At 44.7% G+C, this 20,801-nt stretch overlaps 1 protein-coding gene and 1 long non-coding RNA gene across 4 annotated transcripts in view; both read right to left on the bottom strand.

Annotated features, from left to right (window-relative positions):
- Positions 1–4,578: 4,578 nt before the first annotated feature.
- Positions 4,579–7,469, bottom strand: LOC138821787 (uncharacterized). 2 transcript variants are annotated; one of them, XR_011370216.1, is made up of 3 exons: positions 7,284–7,469; positions 5,647–5,850; positions 4,579–4,904 (listed from the first exon to the last, which is right to left on the bottom strand). It is a non-coding gene; the product is annotated as an uncharacterized lncRNA (long non-coding RNA). The 2 variants fall into 2 exon arrangements; XR_011370215.1 differs by having other exon boundaries at positions 4,579–4,881.
- A 605-nt stretch (positions 7,470–8,074) lies between these two features.
- Herpud2 (HERPUD family member 2) overlaps positions 8,075–20,801 on the bottom strand; it is a 30,114-nt gene continuing 17,387 nt past the window's right edge. Inside the window, exons 4-8 of one of the 2 annotated variants that reach the window (XM_070014253.1) lie at positions 17,771–17,940; positions 14,996–15,118; positions 11,004–11,327; positions 10,012–10,126; positions 8,075–8,954 (exon numbers count right to left, since the gene is read on the bottom strand). In XM_070014253.1, coding sequence (XP_069870354.1) covers positions 8,793–8,954; positions 10,012–10,126; positions 11,004–11,327; positions 14,996–15,118; positions 17,771–17,940 — 894 coding nt within the window. In that variant the 3' untranslated portion in view covers positions 8,075–8,792. The remainder of the gene's footprint in view (positions 8,955–10,011; positions 10,127–11,003; positions 11,328–14,995; positions 15,119–17,770; positions 17,941–20,801) is intronic. The other variant, XM_070014254.1, reaches the window with a different exon arrangement.

Here is a 20,801-nt window from a genome sequence, read left to right as displayed (position 1 = left end):
TCTAAAGGAAGAAAATCGGGCAGAAATGGATGCATTTTTAGAGAAATACAAGTTGCCCAAACTGAGCAAAGAAGAAGTTAACCAATTAAATAAGCCAATATCCTATAATGAGATACAGGAAGCTATCAAAAGTCTTCCAACAAAAAAAAGCTCAGGACCAGATGGATTCACAGCAGAATTCTATAAGACCTTTAAACAAGAACTAATACCCATACTCCTCAAGCTCTTCAGAGAAACAGAGAAGGAAGGAGCTATCCCAAACTCATTCTACGAAGCCAATATCACACTCATCCCCAAACCAGGCAAAGACCCAACCAAAAAGGAGAATTACAGGCCAATCTCCTTGATGAACACAGATGCAAAGATCCTTAACAAGATTCTAGCTAACAGAATCCAGAAACACATAAAAAAAATAATTCACTATGACCAGGCAGGCTTCATCCCAGAGACACAGGGATGGTTTAACATACGTAAGTCAATAAATGTAATCCAACATATCAACAGAGCCAAGGTCAAGAATCACATGATTATCGCTACAGATGCAGAAAAGGCCTTTGACAAAATTCAACATTCATTCATGCTAAAAGCTCTGGAGAAAATAGGAATAGAAGGAACATTTCTAAAAACAATAAAAGCCATTTATGACAGACCAATAGCCAATATTATACTTAATGGGGAAAAGCTACAACCAATTCTCCTAAAATCAGGAACTAGGCAAGGATGCCCACTGTCTCCACTCCTCTTCAATATAGTCCTAGAACCCTTAGCCAGGGCAATAAGGCAAGAAAAAGACATTAAAGGGATCCGCATAGGGAAAGAAGAAGTTAAACTATCCCTTTTTGCAGACGACATGATACTATACCTCCACGATCCCAAAAACTCCATCCCCAAACTCTTAGAAATCATAAATCACTTCGGCAAAATAGCAGGATACAAAATAAACCCACAAAAATCAGTTGCCTTCCAATACACTGATAATGTACAGGAAGAGAGGGAAATAAAGGGAGCAACCCCATTCACAATAACCTCCCGAAAAATAAAATATTTAGGAATTAACCTAACCAAAGATGTAAAAGAACTATTTAATGAGAACTATAAAAAGTTAAAGAAGAAATTGCAGAAGACACTAGGAAATGGAAAGACCTCCCATGCTCCTGGATAGGCCGACTTAATATAGTAAAGATGGTAATACTTCCAAAACTAATATACAAATTCAACGCAATTCCTATTAAAATCCCAATGACGTACATCTCTGAAATACAGAAAACAGTCCAATAATTCATATGGAACAACAAAAGACCTAGAATAGCCAAAACAATTCTAGGGGATAAAGACAATATGGGAGGGCTATCCATGCTGAACTTCAAACTCTACTACAGAGCTATAATAACAAAGACAGCATGGTACTGGCACAAAAACAGACCCGAAGACCAATGGAACAGAATAGAAGATCCAGAAATAAATCCACAGGCCTACAGCCAGCTGATATTCGACAAAGGAGCCAAAGACATACAATGGAAGAAACACAGCCTCTTCAACCGCTGGTGCTGGGAAAACTGGGCAGCCACATGCAGAAAACTAAAAGTGGACCCCAGCCTATCACCATGCACCAACATCAACTCAAAATGGATTAAAGACCTTAACATTAAACCTGAATCTCTGAAACTACTGCAGGACAGAGTAGGAGAGACACTTGAACTAATAGGCACAGGAAGGAACTTCTTGAACAGAGTCCCAGGGTCACAACAAATTGGAGAGAGACTCGACAAATGGGACTACCTTAAAATAAAAAGCTTCTGCACAGATAAAGCTATCGCAACCAAGCTAGAAAGACAACCAACTAATTGGGAAAAAATATTTACCAGCAATATATCAGACAAGGGGTTAACATCCTGTATATACAGGGAACTCAAGAAACTAATCCCTCCCAAACCCAACAAACCAATTACTAAATGGGCAAGGGAACTAAAGAGGGACTTCTCAAATGAAGAAATAAAAATGGCAAAGAAACACATGAGGAAATGTTCATCATCCCTGGTGGTGAAGGAAATGCAAATAAAGACAACCCTGAGATACCACCTTACCCCAGTCAGAATGTCCCACATCCACAAATCAGCCAATGACAAATGCTGGAGGGGATGTGGAGAACGAGGAACGCTATTACACTGCTGGTGGGAATGTACACTCATACAACCACTTTGGAAAGCAGTCTGGAGGGTCCTTAGAAAGCTAAAGATTGACCTCCCTTATGACCCAGTCATACCACTTCTAGGCATCTACCCTGAACAACAGGAACCAATATACAAGGACACGTGCACCTCCATGTTTATTGCAGCACTGTTCACAATAGCTAGGATATGGAAACAACCTAGATGCCCCACCACAGATGAATGGATCCAAAAATTGTGGTATCTATACACAATGGAATACTATGCAGCCATTAGAAATGACAAAATAATGGCATTTGCAGGGAAATGGATGGAGCTAAAAGGAATCATGTTGAGCGAGGTAAGCCAAGAACGAAGAGACAAACAGTACATGGTCTCCCTGATAAGTGGATGATGAATCCAAAATGTTAGGTGATATGACAAAACTAACAGGACTTAAGAAACAAAGAACTCCCACTCATCTGGTTGAACCACTACTAAATATCCCCATGCTGCTGATCACATATATGGTATATAACATATGAGCACCGTTATATATTACAGACTGTGATAGACAATTTGCTCCAGGAAAGTTAGAATGAACTTGTGACTTTAAATGAGCATCATTATTCCACAATACTGTGAATTTCCGGAAATTAAGTAATCACTTAATCACAATCAAAAAAAAAAAAAAAAAAGAACCTTGGGGAAGGGAGGGAGGGAGGGGATGGTAGGGGGAAAACAATGGAGGGGGTAACAATGTTCAAGAGGAAGTGGAAGTGTACTCATTGCCTCACTCATGTAACTGTAACCCTCTGTATAGTATCTTTACAATAAAAAAAATTAAAAAAAAAAAACAACATTGAGATTCTACCTCACCCTAGTTAGAATGGCTATAATCAAGAACTCTAATAACAATAGATGCTGGAGGGGATGTAGCCAAAAGGGAACCCTATTGCACTGTTGGTGGGAGTGTAAACTTGTTCAACTACTGTGGAAAGCAGTATGGAGGTTCCTCAAAAGACTCCACATAGAGATCCCCTATGACCCAGCAATCCCACTTTTGGGCATTTACCCAAACGATAACAAACAAGGCTATACTAAAACTACCAGCACAACTATGTTTATCACAGCATTATTTACCATAGCTAAGATACGGAACCAACCCAGATGCCCCTCAGTAGATGAATGGATCAAGAAAATGTGCCCTATGTCACCTTTAACTTCATTTTATTATTAGTGAGGCAGTGGCCCCCAAAATTTTCGGCCTGGAGATATGTCAAGATAAAGAACTACTTCATTTCTCTATGGGATAGATTTCTGAAAAACACCAAAGCAGACTTTTGTAAATAAAATCGTGGTCTGTACATCTTTATGCTTATAGCAAGGATCCCTTCCATCTTGATAATTTTGATAACTTGTTGATACCTTTTGATAATGTGTTGCTTTGTTTGTATCCATTGTTCATTAGCTCCTTCTTTCCTGCTCCAGTGAAAAGCCTGCACTCTGCCATTTGAGCCATGCCTCCAGTCCAACTTTTTGCTGGTTTGGAAATGGAGTTGCACAGATATTTCTGCATGGGTTAGCTTTGAACTACAGTCCTCTAGATTTTGGCCTCCTGAGCAGCTAGGATGATAGGTGTGACCACCAGTGTGTGGATTATTACATGTGGTAGAGGTTACTGCAAATGGTGAGATGCTTCAGTCCTGCTGTGGTTCAGTCTTGGACCCAGCCAGAAAACAAGCTCCAGCACATCCTGTCTGCCTCACCTTCCCTATCATTCCACTACACAGGCCTAAGGAGCCCACCCTGGCCCTTCACTTGCCCACAAGTAGACTGGAAAACAGTTCCACAATAGGGTACCACCTCACGCCACCCCTTTCCCCCATCTCTCCCACTGGGATTCCTGGTTGGAGTTATATTCTGGCCTGGTTCATCACTTCGATCTGAGCACTTCTCAACAAGTACTGACTGAGCACCTGCTAAGTACCAGGCTCTATGCTACGTGTTAAGAATACAAACACAGAGCAAAACCCCTAAATTAATTTGACACACGTCCTGTAAGCATCACCTCCCTATTTCACCCAAGATCTCTGACTTGGTGTTTTCAATAGATCCCATATTGAAATTCCAACCTCACATCCATTTATGGCATTTGCAGACAGCGTGGCCCAGGAGGCTAGGGATTTATAGAACCTACACCTATCCTGTGTGCACCTCCTGTGAACTGGAAGAGAGGGTTGGGAGCAAAATGATAAATTCCTCATCATCTCAAGGGGACTCCTAAAGGAACCAAGGAGCCAAGAGGAACCATGACAGAACTGAATAAACCTTCTGTGGTCTCCACAAAGCTCTCCGCCTGCTTCCTTCTGGTCTTCCCAGGCACCTTTGGAATAACTGACTTACCAAGTCTTAGTATTTATCTTGAAAATATCAGAAAAAGTCATTATCATGAAAATCCTTCTTTGTCTCTTTCTCCACATTATTTTTCTAGCTTAACCCAACTGTCTAAGTCATTTAGAGGCCTTTAAACAAAAAGGAGTCTTCAGGATGTCTCCGCCATGAATAATTAATTGTTCACCAATAATCTCAACAAAATCTGTTGTCATTAGATGAAAAGGCTCCTTGAAATTCATCCATCTGGACCTTTCTCGGTCCTTCTGGCAACTCTCCTGCCTTGTCCTTCTGTTTGGTGTCTGTGATCTGAGATTCCTCCACTCTGACATAGAAATCACTGCGAGGAAGTTAAAAACATTCCTGCTTAAAGTTAGAATGAACTTGTGACTTTAAACAAGCATCATTATTCCACAATACTGTGAATTACCGGAAATTAAGTAATCACTTAATCACAATCAAAAAAAAAAAAAAAAAAGAACCTTGGGGAAGGGAGGGAGGGAGGGAGGGGATGGTAGGGGGAAAACAATGGAGGGGGTAACAATGCTCAAGAGGAAGTGTACTCATTACCTCACTCATGTAACTGTAACCCTCTGTATAGTATCTTTACAATAAAAAAATTAAAAAAAAAATTCCTACTTAAAACATGGAGGTTTAACCGAAGAGTGTGAACAGGTGAAGACCTGGAGTGACCATGAAAGGAGCAGGACAGGGTGGGATGGGAGAGAAAAACCAGGGGAGAGAAAGGGAAGGGGTGACAGTGTCCAGAAAGAAATATACTCTTTACCTGACTTAGGTAACTGTCACCCCTTTAGACATCACCTTTTTTGTTTAAATTTGCCAGTGCTGGGGCTGGGGCTTGAACTCAGGGCCTGGACACTGTGCTTGAACTTCTTTTGCTCAAGGCTAGCACTCTACCTCTTGAACCACAGTGCCACTTTCAGCTTTTTCTGTGTATGTGGTACTGAGGAATCAAACACAGGGCTTCAAGCCTGGTAGGCAAGCACTCTTCCACTGAGCCACCTTCCCAGCCCTAATACATCACCTTTATAATGATAATAAAAATAAAAAAAATTTAAAGGGCATACAAGGTTTTTTTAGTTACCTTTCTCCTCTCCATTGCTTTGGCGAGGACTGGGTGAGTGAGGCTTCATCCTTGTCATAAAGGAGGTGGCAGATGTAGCCTTGCTTGGGGCCCTTTAACAGGATTTCCCACTGCTCTGCTCTGATGTCCTGTTCCCCCTTCCCGCCTCTCATCTCCCATTACCTGGCTCTTCTTCAGAGGTAAAAACGGCTAAGAAGCATAAATCTGTGTAAGTGAAAGAGAATGTTAATACCATCATTCAAAAGGTTTTAAAAAGATAAGATGGCAAACTAACCAAGTCCCATCTGGCTTTGGCTTCCCTGAGAATTCGAAGAGCCCTCTCTGGGTGCCGTGGAACAAGGTCGCAGAGGAGTGCTCAAAGGCACAGGGGGCACCTGTGTCAGGACCGCTGACTGCACTGTCATGTGGACCATCCACTGGATGTCCACCAGACAAGATTCAGGAGGCTGCTGTATAGTAGTAATCCACAGGCATCCTCAGGCAGCTCTGCATCTGGTTCCCTTGACTCCTCCTTATCCCCAAAGCAGAGACACAGAGGCAGCAGTTCCTGAGTCTTTTATGACCATGACCCTTTTGAAAACCCAAAGATAGATGACAGTATCTCCAGGGCAGTTTTCCTAAGATTGCTTTACCGTTAGTGACTACTGGGCTGTCCGAAAAGAGCTGTACCTGGGTTCTCACCCTGGGAGCTAGGTCCCTGCCACCTCCAGGAAGTCCCCAGAAGCAACCAGGAGAGGATAGGGAGGTGCTACGTGGAGGCAGGGTTTCCCCCACTGCAGTACAGACAGATGCAATGTTAAAGCCTCAACTCTTTCGCTTCTCCTGTGTCCCAGCCGCCTAAATCCCAGCTCATGTGCAGCAGCCTCTGGGGTAAGGTAAGGTGACACCTCCCACTGCCAGCATCAAGCTCAGAAAGTAACCTTGGCCTAGGACCTGCTGCAGATGTGGTGCCACAGCACCACCTAGTGCTAAAAGTAGGAAGTGCAGCTATATATGACAGCCAGGTCATAGACAAGTAGCTGGAAAACACAAAAACAAAAACAGGCCAAGATTTAATAAATGCTGTTAGATTTCCTGACATGACCGGCTACTGTGGTTTACTGGGAAGAAGTACCAGGCCAGTAATTCCTCACTATTCACAGGCCTTGCTCTGTCATCAGACATTCCCAGCACATTCTCTCATTTAAAATGTGCTTAATATGTATATTAAAGGGATAGGCTTAGTCTGGAATGGAAAAATGACCTACAGCTGAGCATCAGTTATACCCAGAAAACATCTAGCTGACCAAGTACCAGCACATAACTGGCAATGTAGCAGACAGTAGCCTCTCCTATCCCCCCGTGGGAGTGTATAGACCTGAGACCCCTACACCTGCTCCTCCAGTGGCTTTTCCCATAGCACATGCCCCAGTTCAGGTGTGGGTTTGTTTTGGAAAGCATACTATACTAGTTGGGTATTCAGATGGTGGAGACATAATTAGAAAATTGTTTCTTTTGTTTTTGGTTGTGGGGTTTGAATTTGGCCTGGACACTGTCCCTGAGCCTCTGTGCTCAAGGCTAGTGCTCTACCACTTGAGCCACAGTGCCACTTGATTTTTGAGTGGTTACTGGAAAGAGTCTCACAGGGACTTTCCTACCTGAGCTGGTTTTGAACTGCAGTCCTCAGATCTCAGCCTCCTAAGTAGCTAGTATTACAGACATGAGCCACTGGTGTCCAGCTCAGAAGATAGCTTTAATGTGACTTATGACTGGTCCTCAAGACTCCAGAGTGGGACCCCCATGAGTAAAGCAGAGGCAGATGTAGATGCAGCCACTGGGGTTTGTCCTGGAAGGGAATAAAGGCCAAAGCCTCAGCAGACTCAAGAAAAGCTTCCCAGCTCCTCAAATCCTAGCCACCAAGACAGCCCTAAGCCCCTATGAGAGCTCTGGGACACACCTGTGGGGTCACCCCATGCCCCACAATCTTAGAATGGTCTTGCAATTGCTGCACCGCAGATGCATTCGAGAAGCAGCGCTATGGCTTCAAGTGTTTCTACATGCCACCTGCTACTGCCGGGTGACACAGACTGTCACACAATGGACGGCTGCCCCTTCCCAGGCTGCCTCGAGTGACACTGGTACAGCTCCTGTACGGAGGAGCTAGCCAACTTACATCACTTTCCAAGCAACTCAGGCACTGAGGACAGCCTGTGCTGAGAGCCTAAGAATTCCACAGCATCGACAGGAGTGAGTGACGGCTGTCCCTGCCTTCTCCCCAGCCCTGTCCTTGCTCTAATCTCACCTGTGCAGAGTTTGGGCCAGCTCAGGGAACCCAAGAACCAAGAGGAGTCCCCAAGGTTGGAGGAGACCACAAGGGTCCTGCAAGACTTGGAAGACTCCTACACATAAACTGGGGTACTAAGATTTGAACAAATAGCCTGTAACACTGTTTACTATAATTTGTAAGTGACATTTTATTTAAAAAATTACAGGGAGTGATTTCCAGCATATTTTTATAAAAGTGCTGCCTGTATCAAACTTTTTTTTTTTGTATCACTGTTAATTCCACTGAAGAGCTGCCTTTTATTCTTTCAAGGTATGCATTCCAACCGATGGGATACATGTCCATAAAATACCAAGTATTTCATCTTTTATTCAAATGTCAAAAATTAAGATTATTGAGAAGTTTATTGCTTTATGGCTGGGCAAGATGCTACTAGCACATTTTAGGTAAATAATATTCTTTATTAAAAACTATGAGGTCATTCTGTTTAAAACTTTCAGGAGTAATTCACAGAAAATAGATATATTTATTCAAATTACACATTGCAGGGCTGGGCTCCTAGCTGTGGACATTTAGAGATGAAGCAGCTCTTTAAAGAAAGGAGTTGCAGAGCTCTATATGAGCACACCACGCACAGTGAAAGGAACACACCCTGGAAGACCAACGCTGTTATGCTTGTTGTGTTAGGACCTTAAAAAAAAAAAAAACCACACACTAACTAGTCCATTTGTGCTTAAAATATTCATATGCTTGAGAAGCTCAAAGAAAAGAATGCCTGTGTACATGATGGTCGAGAGAAAGGTTTCCAGTTTTGAAATTGCACTCTTATTAAACAGCTTTCCTAAACTCAGACCCTCCTTGGCGGCTGGCACTGTTTTCATGTCTAATTGGCCACCTGGGGCGGCCCCTCTGGGATCAGTGAGGTGAAGAAGGTGGTGATGAATGACCAGGCTGAGGCCACAAGCCCAGGCCTCGGCCCTGCGTTGGCATCGTCGCCTGCATCTTCTCCACTCTCATCCTCCTGCCCATCATCCATGAGGCGCTCCTATGAATAGACCAGAAACATGCTCAGAGACCCCTGCCAGCCACACCCATGCTCAGAGACCCCCCCTCCCCCAACCAGCCACACACATGCTCAGAGACCCCACATCAGCCACATTCTGCAGCCAGAGCCTAGTTCTTTCAGGAGGAGGCAGAGAAATGTAAAAAATGTAGATACACGGCCGTTAAAATTGCATGGTGTCTAAGTTTAATGGAGTTAACTGCCATTGTGATGGGACACACTCTCCCTGTCAGTGATGGTTGGTGTCATGACCATACAATGTCTCACCATGTGCAATCTCCCTCAGAACACTATTACTCACACTGCCAACTCCTCCTCCTTATACACCAGGGTGTGATCAAGTCTGTACGTGACTTCTCCCAGCTAAAAGCACCAGCACGCCTTAGCAGCCTTGCATGCAGCAGCCCAGCCCCCTCATCACATATCCCTGTCTAGGGGCTGATGGCATCGGGAGGGAGAGGGAGAGAGAGAGAGAGAGAGAGAGAGAGAGAGAGAGAGAGAGAGAGGGAGAGGGAGAGGGAGAGGGAGAGGGAGAGGGAGAGGGAGAGAGGGAGAGAGAGAGAGAGAAGGAGAGAGGGAGAGAGGGAGAGAGAGAGAGAGTGTGTGTGCGTGTGTGTGTGTGTGTGTATGTGTGTGTGTTGGGGGGCTTTAACTCAACCTGGGCCTTGTCCTTGAAATTTTTTGCTCAAGGTGCTCTACCACTTGAGCCACAGCTCCTCTTCTGGCTTTTTGTTGGTTAATTAGAGATAAGAGTCTCATTGACTTGCGTGCGTGCGTGCGTGCGTGCGTGCGTGCGTGTGTGTGTGTGTTGGGGGGCTTTAACTCAACCTGGGCCTTGTCCTTGAAATTTTTTGCTCAAGGTGCTCTACCACTTGAGCCACAGCTCCACTTCTGGCTTTTTGTTAGTTAATTAGAGATAAGAGTCTCATTGACTTTCCTGCCCAGGCTGGCATCAAACTGAGGTCCTCAGAGCTCTACCTCCAGAGTAGCAGGGATTACAGGCATGACACTATGATAAAATCTACTATGCCACACATACCATCTCCTCCAGCTCTACATTGTTCGCGTTCTGCCTCTGGTCATTTGCTCTGACATCATTGGGAGCCTGCTGCTGACCTCCTTCTTGCCTGAAAGGAAACCATCCGGCTTGGTGTCTGCTCAGTAAAACAAAGACAAGAAAAAAGAAGCCATAACTAGTTTTCTTTGTAATGCTAGAAAATCAGTATTCTACAGGAGAAAAATGACTGAACTACCAAAAGAGAAAAAAAACCCACAAAAACCCCAAATTTCTTCTCACTAGAAAACTAATTATGAAGTACGAGCAAATGAAACCCCACTTGAATCAAAAACTCTACTGTGGGCTTGACTGGTTTCCACATGACTGGTCTTTCTGTGGTATTTTCAAAATGAAAGACAATTTGCTATTGGCTTGCCTCTTGGAGAGGAGGAGGCAGAGGAAATCAGAAAACTAGGAAAAGTATGAGGTACATCTACAGAACTTTCTACCAAGAAGCACAATTAAGAAGACCTACACGAGGGCCCATCATAGACTTCAAGTTCAGAGTCACAACCCCACGGCTCACTGAATTAATGATCGGACTTATATAAAAATGTAGCAAACAAAAAGTCAGCTTTGGCCGAGTGCCGGTGGCTCACAACTATAATCATAGCTACTCAAGAGGCTGAGATCTGAGGATCGTGGTTCAAAGCCAGCCTGGGCATAAAAGTCCCCATGAGACTCTTATCTCATTAATCACTCAAAAACCACAAGTGATGCTGTGACTCAAGTGGTACAGTACTAACCTTGAGCACAATGAGGCTCAGGGACAGCATATAAGCCCTAAATTTAAGCCCCACAACTGACAATAACAACAAAAAAAAGTCAGCTTTTCAAGATTACTCAAGATAACCTGCCCCTGCCAGGATGTCAGACATGAATGCCATTATTTACAACCCACCCACCCTATTTATGCCTTTCACTTTTAGAAAGCAATGTAAGGGGAGCAGGAAGAGTTCATGAGTATCACTTACAAATAAACTAGCAGCATGGCGCCCATGACCACGATGAACCGGCTAAAGGAAGAATAGAAGTACACAACGCTGAGCAGGATGGCGGCCCGCGAGAAGGTGTACACCCAATCTAGCCAGTCCCGGTTGAAGTCATCCTCATTCAGCACGGGGCCACCCTGCGCATTCATCTGCATGTTCTCATTCATGGGGCGATCATCCTGGGCCCCCAGGTTTGCAGCTGGCGGGGGCTCCTCTCCAGGACCATGGGCCAGGTTGAGAGGCGGCGATGCAGTGGGTGGGACTGGGCTGGCATTAGATGTGGCCTGAGCAGAAATTGCAGCTTGACTGAAAAGTTCACCAAAAAGAACATTAAAAATACTTTATTTACCATCTCTTGTTTTTAAAAAATGTCTGGGGAGTCGAGTAATTTTTGTAAAGCTAACATGGGATATCCTGACTCCTGCCCACATCTCTTAAGCAAGCAAGAATTCCAGTTGAAAAGTGCAGTCAGGACTAAGGGGCAGACAGCTCAGGTGTTCCCTGCCTGGATGGAGAGGAGGACAGAAGGTATGGAACAACAACCATAGGCTGGCTCAGAAAAGAGAGTAGTACCCCAGCCTGTGTGCAGGATGATGGGGCAAGAAGGGAATAAGAACAGCCACATGCACACTCTTCTCTCTCCTTCAGTCCCCTCCCAGGGGTGAGAACACTGGGCCTCTGTGCTGTGTAAGGCCTGCAAAATCATGTGGTCTGTAACAAAACACATACCCACTTCCCACCGGCGTGTAGCCTTGGAAGTTATGATGCCCCTCTACCTGCCCCTTGGCAGGAGAGACTCTATAACCATTGCTACTGCTGCCATGTCATATGGGGTGACACCCCAAGATCACCCACTTTCTCTCAGACCCAGGTTTTGAAAGACTGGTCTGTATCTATTATCAGTAACAGATGATTTGGACTCATATTTAAAGTAGTAAACATATCTCAATTAGCCAAGCCTCAAGTGGAGTTTTTGAGCACTCCACTTGGGAACCACTTAGTCCTTGTCAACTTAAAAAAAAAAATTGTGGTCCTGATTCTTATAATGTGATCACTTAAAAGTCAAAACAAATTTTCCTTTTATGAAGTTCCCAGCAAAATGTTAATAATCTAGCTGGGATTTGCTTTAAATTACCCAGTGGGAGGGGACTAGCTGTGGAGTATGTAATTTTATGAATAGGCACATGATGCAGACCAGGATTAGTGTTACTGCTACACATTGCTATATAAACTTTTCTACAATTAATGTTTATCGAAATAGCATAGAACACAAAGCAGTGTTTCCCAGGTCTACATTAAGCCTTGTGTCCACACAGGGATTCTAGTGTCCCCTGGCTACTCTGAAACATGGGGGCGAGCCTGATGCTCAGAAATTAAATGATGTACAAAAGACTACAAGTCCACATAAGACTGCAAGACTTAGTCCATGTAAGACTTCAAGACTTAGCAGGAAATCACCATAAGCTCTTACATGGCCTCACAATGGTTAGGAATGGGACAAAAGGTGGAAAGCATCCAGCAGAAGTCTAAACACAAAGCAGTCACTCAAATGGTGGAAATCATGTGTGTTACCATGGTGACAGATAAGGCCACAGGCTGTTGAATCAGTGCTTTTGAGAGTGAGCACATGAACACATGCAGTCCCCAAGCAGGCTAGCTTTACAAGGACTGAAGAAAGAAGGACTTAGCCTTCACCATGGACAAGAGGATTGGAGAAGGAGAAGGACTTAGCCTTCACCATGGATGGGAAGAACTGGGGATGGAGAAGGACTTAGCCTTCACCATGGATGGGAAGGACTGGGGATGGAGAAGGACTTGGCCTTCACCATGGACAAGAGGATTGGAGAAGGAGAAGGACTTAGCCTTCACCATGGATGGGAAGAACTGGGGATGGAGAAGTACTTAGCCTTCACCATGGATGGGAAGGACTGGGAATGGAGAAGGACTTAGCCTTCACCATGGATGGGAAGGACTGGGGATGGAGAAGGACTTGGCCTTCACCATGGACAAGAGGATTGGAGAAGGAGAAGGACTTAGCCTTCACCATGGATGGGAAGAACTGGGGATGGAGAAGGACTTAGCCTTCACCATGGATGGGAAGGACTGGGGATGGAGAAGGACTTGGCCTTCACCATGGACAAGAGGATTGGAGAAGGAGAAGGACTCAGCCTTCACCATGGATGGGAAGGACTGGGAATGGAGAAGGACTTAGCCTTCACCATGGACAAGAGGATTGGAAGAGGAGAAGTACTTAGCCTTCACCATGGATGGGAAGAACTGGGGAAGGAGAAAGACTTAGCCTTCGCTGTCAATGGGAAGAACTCGAGAAGGAGAAGGACTTAGCCTTCACCATGGACAAGAGGATTGGAGAAGGAGAAGTACTTAGCCTTCACCATAGATGGGAAGGACTGGGGAAGGAGAAGGACTTAGCCTTCACCATGGATGGGAAGGACTGGGGAAGGAGAAGTACTTAGCCTTCACCATGGATGGGAAGAACTGGGGATGGAGAAGGACTTAGCCTTCGCTGTCAATGGGAAAAACTGGGGATGGAGAAGGACTTAGCCTTCACCATGGATGGGAAGGACTGGGGAAGGAGAAGGACTTAGCCTTCGCTGTCAATGGGAAGAACTGGGGATAGAGAAGGACTTAGCCTTCACCATGGATGGGAAGGACTGGGGAAGGAGAAGGACTTAGCCTTCACCATGGAGGGAAGGACTGGGGAAGGAGAAGGACTTAGCCTTCACCATGGATGGGAAGGACTGGGGAAGGAGAAAGACTTAGCCTTCGCTGTCAATGGGAAGAACTCAAGAAGGAGGAGGACTTAGCCTTCACCATGGATGGGAAGAACTGGAAAAAGAGAAGGATTTACCCTTCACAGTGGATGGGAAGGACTGGAGAAGGAGAAGGATTTAGCCTTCACTGTAATGGGAAGGATTGGGATGGAGAAGTTCTTAGCCATGAGTGTGTGTGTTTAGCCAGCAGAGAGAGAGAGAGAGAGAGAGAGAGAGAGAGAGAGAGAGAGAGAGAGAGAGAGAGAGAGAGAGAGAGAGAGAGAGAGAGAGAGAGAGAGAGAGAGAGAGAGAGAGAGAGAGCACGCGTTAGCTACCAGTGTAGGTTAGCTGGCTGGTAGTGAGAGAATGCTACTGAAGCAACATGGACTAAAAGTGAGAAAGATACAGGAAAAATTCTGGAAGGACACAGAATGAATGGCACCTCTGTGTTCTCACCTTTGGAAGCTGCTGAGTTCAAAGCTATCAAGAGCCAGAATCGAAGCTGACAAAGTCAAGAGCAGACCTAGCAGTTGAAGGAGGGGTGTCACTGGCAAAGAACGGGACAGAGAAGTGCTTGGTATACTGAAGAAGCCACGTTTGGTGCAGTGCATTTGTGGAAAGGGTTCCAAGAACTGAGCAGAGACCCAGGACAAAGCCAGGAAGGTGAAGGCAGCAAGCAGTATGACCATAGCAGATGAGTCTGTCAGAGCATGTCTGGGGGATGTGCCAGGGTCTGTGCCCACGGTGAAAGTGAGAGATGGGAAGGCATCGAGCAGGGATTGCTGTGTTTAGTAAAAATGTAGTGATCAGAGAGAGACAGGTGAACTAGATATGAAGGACGGGGAAAGATCTTCAGGGGGATGACCAAAGAGGTCATCCTGGTCAGTGTGCAGAATGTCCGGGCCCACAGAGCGGGGGGGCCACTTGGTGTTATCCCTCCCTGCTCCGTGGGGACTCTTGGGGTCCCTCCTCTCCTCTTCCACTCATTGGCTGCCTTGCAGCAGAACTCTAGGCCTGCCTCAAGTTTACACAACTGTAACTATGCCAGGGGGAGCAGCACTAGTGGACATAAAGTAGTTATGGGCACATTTCCTTTAGCCACGTAACTGAAGAGGGTTCACTGAGCCCACTGCCCAGGGTGCCCAAGTCCCCTGGCAGACCCCTATGCATCCCTCATAGCCCCCGTGGGTCCCTAGGACTCACTAGTGCAGGTAGTAGTGGCGCGCGTACAGCTGGTGCCACCACAGCATGTGCAGGGGGCTGAAGGCAGGGTAGGCTGGGAGCCCTGCAGGGGCAGCTTGCCCAGGAAGCTGGTTGTCCACATTCCTGCAGGGGAGAATGAAGGAGGATGTTCAGTGCCTCACAAGGGGAAAGCTTTGCTCAACATTTTCGTTTTTTAACTAGCCCACTCTAACAGAATGTTTTTTTAACTTACTGAAAGGAACAATGATTACTTTCGAGCTTCCTGGAGTAAGACAGCATTTTTTTTTTTTTTTTTTTGTCGGTCGTGGGGCTTGAACTCTGGGCTTGGGCGCTGTCCCTCAGCTCTTCAGCTCAAGGCGAGCGCTCTACCACTTAGGCTACAGCGCCACTTCCGGTTTTCTGGTGATTTATTGGAGATAGGAGTCTCATGGTCTCTCCTGCCCGGGCTGGCTTTGAACGGCGATCCTCAGATCTCAGCCTCCTGAGAAGCTAGGATTACAGGCGTGAGCCACCAGCGCCCGGCTTAAGACAGCATTTTTAATCTAAGTTAGCCCTGGTCTCCATATATAGTAGACAGAGCAGGGTGTGTACCAAGAAAGCAGGAAGTCTCTCTCTCCCTCTCTTCCCTCTCCCGCTCCTTTTCCTGCCCTTCTCCTGTCCTGTCCACTTCTTAGAAAACCCTATACACTTTCATTCTCCATAAGGTCCCAAGTCCCAAGAAAAACTTCATGACCAAATGTTTTGAGAAAAGGAGTTAGCCAAATGACATTAGTAATCAAATATTATTAAAAGTTTAATAGCTAAATAGTCATAAAATAAAAATAAATATTTCAAAAATCTGTAGGTAAGAGTAGCAGGACATGTTTATGCACACCTTTGAAAGCAGACTAAAATTCTATTCAATTGGTACAGCTCTGATGAAGCTTCATCTAACTTCATGCTATCTGCCTTAGAAGGTGGTCACTCTGTGGTCAACAGTGTTAGGAGTTTACATCTATTTCCCCCAGGCCCTCCCTCTGACCATGGCTCCTAGTTGTATGACACAGAACTGAAGAAATTCACATGCATCGGGACAACTGTGGCAACACAGCCTGGACACCAATGTGGTGGTGCTATAGTAAGGCAACAACAGGTATTTTCAACACTCCACACAAGGCACCTAAGCATCATCTATTACAGGGTGCTCTCTCCTCCAAACCCTTCTGCCTCCTGAGCACAACTCTGCCTACAACCAAGCTCTCTCACATACTCAACAAAGGACAAGCAGAGAGGACTCCTCCAGAGTGGCTAATGCATCTTTAAAGAAATCTGAGGGCTGGGATGTAGCTCAGTGGCAAAGCGCTTGCCTAGCAAGTGCAATGTCCTGTGTTCTATCCCCAGTACCAAAAAAGAAAAGACAAAAAAAAAAAAAAAAAGAAATCTGAAAACTTTTTAAGTCAGGTATTAACAGAAAGAAGATAATCCAAGAGTCTATTTTAAATTTTGTTAGTATTCTTGACTAGGAAAAAACACTTCCACCTAGAAGTAGACCCTATGGATCACCGCCCTCCACAAAAACCTCATACAATCTATCATGTCATGTGCAAAGGGGGAAGGCTGTGAAGTCAAGGGAAGAGAAGCCATGGATAATCACTTTTAAAAGTTCCATGGCTTCCCGCCTCAAAGTACTTCAGTCCAGAATGTAAGTCACTGACAATAGAAGAGCTGCCCCAGGTGGTTCTGACCCATCCACTTCCTCCCTTTTCTCCCAGAAGTGAAAAACTACTGGGCCAAATCAGGGATAAAGCACCCTGCAGACCAGGCTGACCTGCCCCAAGTCTCTGCTGTCCTTCAGACAGGGTGCTCTGCCCTAAGCAGTCTCCAGAAACCACAAAGGATTTGCTGGATATTGACTTACAAAGTAATTATTAAAATACACAGAAATAGACAAATCAGGGGAACCTATCACATGACAACATAATGCATTCTGAAGGATGAACAGGGAAGGAATATTTGGAGCCAGGAAAGATGATCCCCAAATTGGTAGGGAGAGTAGTAGCTTCACCTTATTCCATATATTCAAATAAATTTTAACTTAGATTAAATAAAGCATTAGGAGTTAAGCTACAGATAATCAAGAAGAAACTAGAATTATTTACCAAATCTTTGGATGGAAAAAGACTTTCCTAATATAATAAATGAAAGTAACAACAACAACAAAAGCAATCAACATATTTGATGCCAAAATTCAGACAACACTTGCAGAAACCTCGGCTGCAGTGCTCGGGGTGGGCACACAGGACCTGGGCACTACTCAGTGGCCTGTCCTGACCACCATTCAAGTCCCCACCAAGCCCAGCTCATCAGAGATCCCTAAGGAGTCCTAGGGCTCACCTCCTACACCCTGCTTTCCAGCAGGCCACACCGTGCTCTATAGCAGGACTGAGTTTTAAAAAACAACTAGTTACTTAGATGTGTGTGAGTCCAAGTGTGGTCCAACATCAGCAACACAGGGCACCTGTCTGTGAGATGCAGAAACTCAGACCCACGGGCCCTAGTACATTGCCAGAGTCCCAGACAACTACTCGGGCCTTAGACTGGCAAGTATGCTAGATGCCTCCGAGGCTCGACCTGCTATGGGAAGAACTGCCCTACTCAGCCCACTAATTCTCAAACTGCAAAAGCTAAATTTCAAAGTAAATTCAAAGGTCCTATGGTAAAATCCAAGACAGCTGACTTTCAACCCCACCCCCACCCTGCCTATCCCCACCCCAGAGAAAGCCCAGGTCCACCCACCCTTGCATCACATAGGGAAACTGAGGACTCTGCGCGGGATCGGTCTGTGTTTGTGCAAGGACTCGCTGCCTCAGTCCTTCTGGAGGCGAGCTGGCAGTGGCGGCAGCAGCAGTGAGAGACAATGTTTCCTGACTGGACGATGATGGTGTTGATCCTGAATGATCTGAACTCTACAAACAAAAATGTCATTATCTTTTCAAGATTTAACTCATTACAATCCTGGTATCAGTGGCATACATAAAACCTCTGAATTTCAGAAACTTATTTGAATCTTATGTTCAATATGATAGGTACTTAAATTTCAATATGACTGCAAAGATCAGAAAATCAGGCTAGGCATGGTAGCCTACACTTATAATCTCAGCTTCTCAGGAGGCAGAAATAGAACGGCAGTGCAGACAAAAGTTAGTGACAGTCTATTCCCCTCCACCCCCACCCACACACTTCAAAAAAAGGTAGGCAAGCCAGGCAATCGTGGCTCATGCCTGTAATCCTAGCTATTCAGGAGGCTGAGATACGAGGATCATGGTTCAAAGCTAGCCTGGGCAGGAAAGTCGTTGAGACTCTTATCTCCAATAAACCAGACACCAGAAGTGATGCTGTGGCTCAAGTGGTAGAGTATTAGCCTTGAGCTGAAGAGCTGAGGGACAGCACCAAGGCCCAGAGTTCAAGCCCCACGACTGAACAACAACAACAAAAAGGTAGGCATGGCAGTGATATAATCCCAGCTCGTCAGAAGGTGGGGAATTACAGGATCACAGTCCAGGCCAATCTGGGCCAAAACATGAAACCTATCTTAAAAATAAAAAATGAACAAAACAAAAATAAAAAGGAGTACCTGCCTAAAATGTCAAGCCCTGAATTCAATCCCCAATACTGGGGCGGGAGGGGAAGGTGAGAAAATCAAAACTGCTTTATTAAGTAACACTTCATTATCTACCAGACAAGGTAACAAGAGCATCATACAGAAATTGCAGGATAAGTTGTACTATTAAATTACACCTTTCATGATGCCTAACATAAAAGTGTTACTCATCATGGAGTCATTGAAACAGTCGCTCCAGGCCAGGTAGTATGTGACATGCTCCTAGTATCCCTGGGTAAACACACTGAGGAACGTGACCAGAGATGGAAGATCTAGAATCCAGACATCTAGAAGATGTCACTCTCACCTCTGATAGTAAAAAGAATGTAAGCAAGAAGGCTCATTCTACCTCCCATCTGCTTTCCTGGAGAAAAGGAGATGGAACTAAGATTCCTTTTGGCACTAAATTTTAGTAGACAGGTATCATCAACAAAGTTTTTATGAAGTGAACAAATCAGGATTTTTTTTTAAATTCTCGTGCTCCAAGGACATCAACAACTCAGGATTCACTAGCAAACCACTTAACTCCTGGAAGACTAAAGTGTTGCTGTTAGAAGATGTTTATGCTGGTCCTAACATCTGCAGAGCAGCAGAAGAACAGGGCATTAGCAAACAAGTCAGGAGCGGAAGCCTTAAACCTAAGGGATAAGGAGGTTGGACTCATTGTTCTGGCAGAAATCTGCTGTAGGGGTTACTGGGTACTAACTCAAGCTATGAGTAAGATGAACTTTGGTTTACAAATAAATAGTAAGAATAATTTATCAAGTATTCTGCGTAAATGTAAAACATAATTACATTTCATAGACAATTTAGTTCGCTCTTTCAAAAGCTGGTGCAATATTATTGTAACATCTCTGTAATTTCATTTAGACTATATTTTGCCTACATTGCTTTCTATTTTCTGCATGATAGGACGTCTCTTTACTAAGTCCTGCTGGGTAAAAAGCCCAGTAGAGGCTCTTGAAAAACTAAAAAAAGTTTTCTGTAAGATGTGACTTTACACAAAAAAAGAAATCAAAAATCTTGCTAAAAGCCAGGCACCAGTGGCTGATGGCTGATGCCTGTAATCCTAGCTACTCAGGAGGCTGAGCTCTGAGGGTCACAGTTCAAAGCCAGCCCAGACAGGAACGTCTGTGAAACTCTTATCTCCAATTAACCACCAGAAAACTGGAGGTGGTGCTGTGGCTCAAGTGGCAGAGCACTAGCCTTGAGCTGAAAAATGCAGTGACGGTGCCCAGGCCCAGAGTTTAAGCCCCATGACTGACCAAAAAAAAAAAAATCTTGCTAAAGAGTCTAAATCTCCAGAACATAAGCTAGGAAACACTGTTTTAGGGCAGGCTAGCGTAGTAAACAGACCATCACAATATGGAATACATTAACATGATTTATAGAAGAAAACCTGACTACCAGGCTGTGCAGACAGTCTGGTTTCCCTACAACTAATGAACTAATGATTTCTGGTCTTATTAGGTAACTTCCTTATTAGGTAACATTAGGCAACAATTTCAAATCCCTCTGAAATTTCTGAGCTATGAAAGTTCTAATGGAATTGAACTTAAATTTTCTTTGATATTGTTCAGATTTTCACAACACTGAACAAAGTAAGCACATGTGCTAATGACACAAGTCATAGCCAAGGGACACTGGGCAAATCCATCAGGTCAAGTCCAAATGCAACACACAAATCTTTATGCCAATTCAGTATTTGAACATACTCATGTCAAGGTAGGAAACACACAAAACATGCTTCAGTTGCTGGAGCTAAAGTTCTGCTCCTGGTTCTAAACATTTAGCATGTAGGCTATTCTGATTAAATACAGTAATGGGAGGATCAGGTTTTCCACGTGCGCGAGTGCACGTGTGTGCATGTGTGTACATAAACACTGGAGAACTCAGTGCCTGGGCGCTGTCTCTGAGCTCTTTTGTTCAAGGCTGGTGCTCTATCACTTGAGTCACAGCTCACTTCTGGCTTTTTGCCAGAAAAGAGATAGGAGTCTCACTCACTGGCTTTGAACACCGATCCTCAGATCTCTACCCCCCCAAATAGCTAGGAAAGCACGAGAATCAGGTTTCTTGAAGAAACTATTGGAAGTAACTATTGAAAGATCTTTCAACTAGTAAGCATTTCTGCTTCTTATCCTTCCTTAGTTTTGATATAGATTCCGG

Source organism: Dipodomys merriami, unplaced genomic scaffold, assembly GCF_024711535.1.
Source record: "Dipodomys merriami isolate MVZ:Mamm:240054 unplaced genomic scaffold, mDipMer1.0.p SCAF_94, whole genome shotgun sequence".
NCBI classification, from domain to species: Eukaryota; Metazoa; Chordata; class Mammalia; order Rodentia; family Heteromyidae; genus Dipodomys; species Dipodomys merriami.
The sequence above is the reverse complement of the archived record's forward strand: the minus strand, read 5'-3'. Positions and strand labels throughout refer to the sequence as shown.